General features: G+C 41.6%; 1 protein-coding gene across 1 annotated transcript; it reads left to right on the top strand.

Annotated features, from left to right (window-relative positions):
• Window positions 1–2,841: 2,841 nt before the first annotated feature.
• Window positions 2,842–4,250, top strand: LOC148691704 (uncharacterized). Its single transcript, XM_088683393.1, has 2 exons — window positions 2,842–4,040; window positions 4,247–4,250. Exons 1-2 carry the CDS (start codon window positions 2,842–2,844, stop codon window positions 4,248–4,250), a joined length of 1,203 nt encoding a protein of 400 aa, XP_088539519.1.
• Window positions 4,251–9,160: the final 4,910 nt, after the last annotated feature.

Genomic DNA, 9,160 nt, shown 5'->3' with positions numbered 1-9,160 from the left:
CTTAAGTTAGTAGATTGGATGACATCATACGACAACCCAAAGCATTCTCCAAAACGTCCCCTACTGATAGGAGCATATTCATGCGACTTAATTAGCTTGTTCTCGTGCATTTATGTTGTGTTTTCTTAGTTGTTTTAGTGTTTAAGGCCACTTTTGTGTATTTTCAGATTATAAGGCCAAAGTGTGCAAGAAGATGCAATTTGGAGTCTTTTGGAGCGAAAGAGGAATGAATGAGTTGAAGACTTGAAGAAACGACGAATTCCTACGCCAACGATGAATTCTTACCAAAACGAAGAATCCTACTCAAACAAGGCTTCCTATTTTAGGAAAGTTGACCCTAAGTTTCCCGTTTTGGTAACCTTTCCTAATCTTAAACGTCCGCATTTTCTAGCCACTTTGAAGTCCTTGTAGGCGCTTTAGGACACAAAACGAAGGCCCTAGGGCCCTTAACACCCTTTGCCGTGGGCTTTAGCCCAAGTCCTTTCCTTGCCGTGCAAGGGGGGGCATTTTAGGCCCAATTCATGCATTAAACCCTAACCCTAAAACCCTAATCATCCTAATATCATTCAGCCGTCACTCCCATTCCCATCCACTCATTCACCAAACCATTTCAGCCACAAAAATCCCCTTAAGCCGTGACCATCTGATCCATTAATTCAAAACCATCTCAGCCATTCATTCATAAACCCTAAACTACTACCTTGCAGCCGTGCATTTCATTCACCCTAATTCATTTCATTCACCTTTCATTCAATAATCATTCAGCCGCACCTAATTCATGATTCTAGCCCTAAGCCGTAGCTCCCATTCAGATTCTCCCCCATTTTAATTTAAATCCATCTCAGCCACACCTTTTAATTTACCCTAGAATCTCATCCATTCATTCATTATTTTTCAGCCACCATTCCCTCCATTCTCTCCCTAGTGCCGCAGCCACCATAACCCAAAAACCAACCATTCCAGCCATTTTCCAAGCCTTGCCGCAGCCTCTCCACCACTCTCCACCACTCTCCACCACCTTACACACCTCCCTACACCATCTACCAACCTTGCCGCACCACTCAACCTCCCTAAATCCATCCCTAACCCAGAAAACCATCCAGAAATTCCCTAGACCATTCCCTCCATTCTCTCCCTAGTGCCGCAGCCACCATAACCCAAAAACCAACCATTCCAGCCATTTTTCCAAGCCTTGCCGCAGCCTCTCCACCACTCTCCACCACCTTACACACCTCCCTACACCATCTACCAACCTTGCCGCACCACCCAACCTCCCTAAATCCATCCCTAACCCAGAAAACCATCCAGAAATTCCCTAGACCATTCCCTCCATTCTCTCCCTAGTGCCGCAGCCACCATAACCCAAAAACCAACCATTCCAGCCATTTTCCAAGCCTTGCCGCAGCCTCTCCACCACTCTCCACCACCTTACACACCTCCCTACACCATCTACCAACCTTGCCGCACCACCCAACCTCCCTAAATCCATCCCCAACCCAGAAAACCATCCAGAAATTCCCTAGACCATCTCTGCTGCAATATGGAAAAGAGGAAGAGGAGCTTGGACGCACAGAAATTCAAGTGGATTCATTGGGCGTTCTAGGTGTAATCAATCCTTTGTGCTTCATGTTTAAATTCATTTATAATTCTCTTTTTGTGAACATGAGAGGCTAAATCCCCCTAGTTAGCTAGGGGGTGATTCAAAACCATGTACATGCTTGCAATATGATTTGATTACATTCAGTTGTTATTTCATAAATTGTGGATTCAATTCGTTCATCTATTTGATTGATAACTTATTTGTGTATGTTGATTGAGAGTGCACGCTTAGTTTTCATGCATGAATATGATGCTAGATTATGAGGGAGTTTCACCTAATAGTTACAATCTTATAATCACAAGTAGTGAAGGTCGCTTGAAAACGATCGCGTTGAATGAATTCTTAGCATAAGTTTCATGCAATTCATAGTAACGAATGCTTCGTCAATGCTTATGTTTTTCATAGAACTTAATGATTCTTGCTTGTATCTCTATTATGCAATTCATGTAGGGAACTTGTAGGGAATGTTTTGGGTTGTCGTATGCAATCATCCAACTTAATAACTTGTGGAAAAACTGAGGGTTAATTAGTGCAATTCACGGTTAATTTGGGGCGTTGAGTATTTATAATTTATTGGAAGAACAACTGAAAATCAAAGTGTATGTAAGTGTGACATGTGTGGAGAAAAACCCCTTAGCTATTCCATCATCCATATTTTCATCAAATTTATATTTAGAATCTGCCTTAATTTACAATCTGTGCACTTAATTTATTTTCGTCAAAAATTCAATCCCCCTTTACTTTAGTGTCCAAATTAGTTAGAAAGTGTCTTAGTTTGTGTTTTTAAGTGTTTTGATTCATTTGATTACACAAATTCGTCCAAAGTTGTCAAAGTGCTCAAAACTGCCCAGAAAGTGATTTTAAGGCAGTTTTGAGTGTTTTGGGGCTGTTTTGAGTCTTTTGCTTTGTTTGAGTGTTTTTATTGTTAGTTTTGCATTCTTTGAGTCTAGTTTAGTGTTTCAAACTTTGTTTTTGAGTTTTTAAGTCATTTTCCAAGTGTTTAGCAATCCCTCCTAATCCCCGGTCTAGAACGATCCCTACTTAGTTATTTACTACAATTGTCACAAGAGGGTTTTAATTTGTGTGCTTACTTAGTTCGCATCAAATTTTTGGCGCCATTGCCGGGGATTAGCAATTTTGCTAATCCCTTGGATTGTTTTTGTTTCTTTTATTTCACTTTGTTTCTGATTTTGTTTAAGTTTCTGACCTAATTTTGTTTCTTGTTTCTTAGGTACTAATGTATGACTAGAAGCTCTCAACCGATTCGTGCGAACATCTTGGATTTTGACGACGATTTTGAGAGGAAGTTGAGAAGAGCTAGAAACCAGCAAGAACACCATTCACCAAATTCCGAATCTGACCTTGAAGAAAACGTACAAGAAGAGGAGGAGGAAGCCACGGCAGGGATATTTGAAGAAGTCCAAGGCATGGCGGTGGACAATTGTACACTCAAGGAGCTTTCCGCCTCAGGTTTGGATAATGCCGCACCCTTGTGCATTCAATACCCCACGGCTGCCCAAGGTAAGACGGATGAGTTTGAATTAAAATCAAGTTTGCTTCATCATATTCCTAAATACCATGGCTTGTCCATAGAAGATCCTAACAAACATTTGAAGGAATTTGAAGTAGTTTGTTCTAGTATGACTCCCGTCACTGTTGACGGAAATATCTTGAAGATGAAGGCTTTTCCATTTTCTTTGATGGACAAAGCCAAAGATTGGTTGTACGAGCTAGCTCCCGGCACTGTCACTTCTTGGGAGAGTATGAAGAGAGCGTACTTGGAGAAGTTCTTTCCAACTTCTCGCATCATCCTCCTACGCAAAAAGATAAGCGGAATCCAGCAAGAAGAAGGTGAGTCTTTTCCTACGTATTATGAACGATTTAAATCACTTGTTGCTTCTTGTCCACAGCATCAAATGAAGGAGGAGTTGCTTTTGCAATATTTCTACGAGGGTCTCCTACCTCTAGAATGTCAAATGCTCGACGCATCGGCGGGTGGAGCATTGGTGGACAAGACGCCCAGGGATGCCAAGGTCTTGATTGCTAATAGAGCGTTGAACGCTCAACAGTACGAGGGTGTAGGCCAAAGAGGACCTCCACGGCACCAAGTACATGAGGTAAGTGCAACATCCGATCTTCATTCACAATTGGCTAATCTTACTTCTATTGTTTCACAGATGGCCGAGGGAATGAAGATGCAAGGACCTGTGGTATGTGGCGTATGTTCTATCCAAGGACATGCCTCAGAAAAGTGTCCTCAACTCATTGAGAATGGCGGATGGGAGAGTGCGAATGCCATTGGGTTTCAAAGCCAAAATCAGTCAAGACATGATCCCTACTCCAACACGTATAATCCGGGGTGGCGAGACCACCCAAATTTCAAGTGGAGGGATTCCCAGCAACCTCAGAACCAAGGAGGCTTTAGGCAAGAACCCCCGGGGTTCTTTCCCAAAACCTACGGCCCACCCCAAAATCAAGCCCAATCCGGCCCAAGTGCCTCAGGTACGTCTCTTGACAATGATGCACTTCTGAAGATACTAACTAAGTTGTCTAATGGGCAGGAAGATCAAGCGAAGGCTATGCAAAACCAAGATAAGAGGGTGGATCAACTTGAGAAACAAATTGGGCAGATTGCCGAATTTGTAGGTAAGTTTCGAGATCCCAGACAACTCCCTAGTTCCCCCATTCCTAACCCCAAGGGAGGCTTCGAAAGCGCAAAGGCTATACTTTTGAGGAGTGGAAAAGAAGTCGGGGCAGGTCCTACACCATCACCATCAAGCCCCGAAGAGGATGAAAAACGAAGAATTGAAGAGGAGGAATCAAGGCAACCCACGGCAAAGGTGGACATACCTTTGCCGCAAGCTTCAAATGACTCCAAATTGTCCAATTCGGCCAATAAAGGTAAAAATGTGTTAAATTCTGTTCCTACTAACGTTTTCCCTTCGAATGTTCCTTTTCGTAGTAGGTTCAGGCAAACGAAGAAAGAAGAAGCCGAAAAGGACATCCTTGAGACTTTCCGGAAAGTGCAAGTTAACATACCTTTGTTAGATGCAATCAAGCAAGTTCCGAGGTATGCTAAGTTCTTGAAGGAGTTGTGTACCACTAGGAAGAGGATGTCGAGTAAGGAAGTGGTAAAGGTAGGTGAGAATGTGTCCGCCATCTTGCAACGCAAACTACCTCCCAAATGCAAGGATCCAGGTAGCTTTACCATTCCTTGTGTCATTGGGAATACTAGATTTGAATCTGCCATGCTTGATTTAGGTGCTTCTATAAATGTTATGCCATATTCCATTTATGCATCTATGAACTTAGGAGCATTGAAAAATGATGGGGTAATAATACAATTGGCCGATAGATCTAACGCTTATCCAAAGGGAGTTTTGGAAGATGTTCTTGTGCAGGTTAATCATTTGGTCTTCCCGGCGGATTTCTATGTCCTCGAAAATGATGAATCGGACCATGCTCCTTCGCTGCCTGATGCGAAATAGATAAGCACACAAATTAAACCCTCTTTTTGTCAAATTGTAGTAAAGATGTAAGTAGGGATCGTTCTAGACCGGGGATTAGGAGGGATTGCTAAACACTTGGAAACTGACTTAAAAACTCAAAAAAAAAGTTTAAAACACTAAACTCGACTCAAAGAATGCAAAACTAAAAGTTAAAACACTTAAACAAACCTAAAACCCAAAACAGCAACTAGAAGACTCAAAACTGCCTAAAAACCACTTTCTGGGCAGTTTTGAGCACCTACACTAATTTGGACGAAATTGGATGAAAACTTGAATCAAAATACTTAGAAACACAAATCAAAACACTTTCTAACTAATCTAAGACTTCAAATTAAAGGGGGATTTGTTTTGGACGAAAATTTAACATAAAACAGAAACTTTAAACTAAACCGATTGTAGAATGTTTTTGGATAAAAAGGATGGATAAAAGGCTAGTTAGGAGGTTCTTCTCCACACATGTCACACTTGCAAACAAAACGATTTTCAGTTGTTCTTCCAATAAATTATAAATACTCAACGCCCCAAATTAACCGTGAATTGCACTAATTAACCCTCAGTTTTTCCACAAGTTATTAAGTTGGATGATTGCATACGACAACCCAAAACATTCCCTACAAGTTCCCTACATGAATTGCATAATAGAGATACAAGCAAGAATCATTAAGTTCTATGAAAAACATAAGCATTGACGAAGCATTCGTTACTATGAATTGCATGAAACTTATGCTAAGAATTCATTCAGCGCGATCGTTTTCAAGCGACCTTCACTACTTGTGATTATAAGATTGTAACTATTAGGTGAAACTCCCTCATAATCTAGCATCATATTCATGCATGAAAACTAAGCGTGCACTCTCAATCAACATACACAAATAAGTTATCAATCAAATAGATGAACGAATTGAATCCACAACTTATGAAATAACAACTGAATGTAATCAAATCATATTGCAAGCATGTACATGGTTTCGAATTCCCCCCTAACCAAGGGGGTTTAGTTCCTCATACTCACAACACAAAGAATATCAAAATTAAACATGGAATTCAACGGAAAGACAACACCTAAAACGTTCTAGCAATCCTCAATTGAATGGCATGAACGTCCCAAGCTTTTTCTCCTCCTCTTGTCTGCGGCACAAGAACTAGGACAGATTCTAGGGGTTATTTAGATGGATGAGTAGGTAAGGAATGATATGCTAGTGTTTAGGGGACATGGGGGTTGCGGCAAAGTGTGAAAATATGGCAGATTGGTGGAGGAAGGCTGCGGCAAGGGGGCTGAATATATTTTGACGAATTTCTGATTTGTGGAGAGGGTGATCTCTGCGGCATGGTGGTAAAACACATATATATAGGCAGCCAAACCCTAAAGAAATCAGGTTAGACAAATGGGCTAGGGTTTGGGTGCGGCAAGGGGTTGGAAATCCACCAGAAAATAGGGTTTCTAGAACATTAGGTGCGGCATGGGCTTAGGGTAGATGGATTAGGGTTTAACTTGGCAGAAATTAAATGATTAGGCCCTAGGGTTCGGCTGATTAAGTGGGCTAGGATTAGGGTTTAGGTGCGGCATAGGCTTAGGGTCCACAAGGAGTTAGGGTTTAGGTCATCTAAAAGCCCAAAGCCAAGAATAGAAACTCACGACAATGGAAACCTCCAAGAATAGAAACTTCCAACTTTAGAAACTTTGGTTGCCAATTCTGACTTCTTTGCTCTTCACTTTCATTTCTTCATTTCTTAAGCTCCTTTGACCTCCAACCTCGTCCATTCCTCGTGCTCCATTTGCATACACCACATTCCAGCTCAGTTTTGCTCCAAAAGCTCCAAATTGCATCATTTCATGTAATATGTCCTTTAAACCTGAAAACACATGAAAGTAGCTTAAAAGACTACTTTAACGAAGAAAACATAACAAAAATGCATAAGAACTAGCTAACTAAGGCGCATAAATATGCTCCTATCACTGCCCATTCTACTTGGAAGGCCGTTCATGAAGACGGCCCGGACGATGATTGACGTGTATAGTGGAACTTTGTCCATGGAATTCGATGGGGAAGTTGTTAATTTTAGTCTTTCTGATTCCATTAAATACCCTAGTGAGGACCATTCATGCTTTTCTATTGATATAATTGACTCTTTGGCGCAGGGATATCTCGACGATTTGAATGACGATGCGCTTGAAAAAGTCATTACACGAGGCATGGAACTCAACACAAAGGGGGCAGATTGCATGCATGCTCACGGCACACACTCTCTACTCCATGCCGTGCATCCTAGTGAGGAATGTATGGAGTTGGTTGCTGCCCTTGAGTCCTCACCTAAGCTTGATGGTAAGTATACTAACCGTGAGTCCATTCCCATTTCGACTAACAAATTGCTTCCATCTATAATTCAGGCACCTATCCTTGAACTCAAGCCTTTGCCAAGCCATTTGAAGTACATTTTCTTGGGAGAAGAGGAGACTTTACCGGCCATCATTTCTTCATCACTCACGGCACAAGAAGAGGAGAAACTAGTGCGTGTTTTGAAGGAGTTCAAATCTGCCCTCGGTTGGACGTTGGCCGATATCAAAGGCATTAGTCCCGCCACATGCATGCATCATATATTTCTTGAGGAGGGGGCCAAACCAACTAGAGAGGCTCAACGCCGTCTTAACCCTCCAATGATGGAAGTTGTGAAGAAGGAGATAATCAAGTTGTTAGATTGTGGAGTTATCTATCCTATCTTGGATAGTAAGTGGGTTTCGCCTATCCAATGCGTGCCGAAGAAATCTGGAGTGACGGTTGTGGAGAACGCAAAGAATGAGCTAGTGCCCACTCGAGTCCAAACCGGTTGGCGTGTATGCACGGACTATAGGAAGATAAATGCCACCACGAGGAAGGACCACTTCCCATTGCCGTTCCTAGATCAAATGTTGGAAAGGTTAGCGGGTCATTCATTTTATTGTTTTCTTGATGGATACTCTGGGTATAATCAAATTGTTATTGCACCGGATGATCAAGAAAAAACTACTTTTACATGTCCCTTTGGTACATTTGCTTATCGTCGCATGCCATTTGGTTTATGTAATGCACCTGCTACATTTCAAAGATGCATGATGAGCATATTTTCTGATTATGTCGAGAAAATTATTGAGGTTTTTATGGATGATTTCAGTGTGTTTGGTAATTCATTTGATGGGTGTTTGAGTAATCTTAGTTTAATTTTGAACCGTTGTGTTGAAACAAATCTTGTGCTTAATTGGGAAAAATGTCACTTCATGGTTAAACAAGGTATTGTTTTAGGACATATTATTTCTGAAAAAGGCATTGAAGTAGATAAATCTAAGGTAGACCTTGTTCGTCACTTACCCTCTCCAACTTCGGTTAGAGAGGTTCGTTCGTTTCTTGGTCACGCTGGTTTTTATAGGCGGTTCATAAAGGATTTCTCAAAGATTTCACAGCCACTATGCCGATTGCTGCAAAAAGAGGTGGCGTTCGAGTTTGATGATGCATGCTCCACGGCTTTCAAGCACCTCAAGGAGGCTCTCACTTCGGCTCCCATTATCACACCTCCAGATTGGAGCCTTCCATTCGAGTTGATGTGCGATGCTTCGGATTATGCGATTGATGCTGTTTTGGGGCAGCGGAAGGACAAACAACCTCATGTTATTTATTATGCATCTAGAACATTAAATGATGCTCAATTAAATTATTCAACCACTGAAAAAGAACTACTTGCTGTGGTATTTGCATTAGATAAGTTTCGGTCATACTTACTTGGGACTAAAGTTATTATTTTTACTGATCATGCAGCTCTCAAGTATTTGCTCACGAAAAAGGAGGCCAAGCCTAGACTGATTCGATGGCTGTTGCTTCTACAAGAGTTTGACATTGAGATTCGGGATAAGAAGGGCGTGGAGAATGTGGTGGCTGACCACTTAAGCCGAATGGTGCATAATGAGGAGTCCCTACCCATTGCAGAGACATTCCCCAATGAACAATTGTTGTCCATAAAGGTTAGTACACCGTGGTATGCCGATATAGTTAATTTTTTGGTGTCAAAACGTATTCCAAGT

This window comes from Pyrus communis, chromosome 13 (genome assembly GCF_041283825.1).
Source record: "Pyrus communis isolate YQ-2024b chromosome 13, ASM4128382v1, whole genome shotgun sequence".
Taxonomy (NCBI): domain Eukaryota; kingdom Viridiplantae; phylum Streptophyta; class Magnoliopsida; order Rosales; family Rosaceae; genus Pyrus; species Pyrus communis.
Note: the sequence above shows the minus strand (reverse complement) of the source record. Positions and strands in the feature narration are given on the sequence as shown.

Excerpts from the sequence above, each read along its gene's own strand:
- LOC148691704 (XM_088683393.1), top strand. The coding sequence starts at position 2,842 with ATGACTAGAAGCTCTCAACCGATTCGTGCGAACATCTTGGATTTTGAC.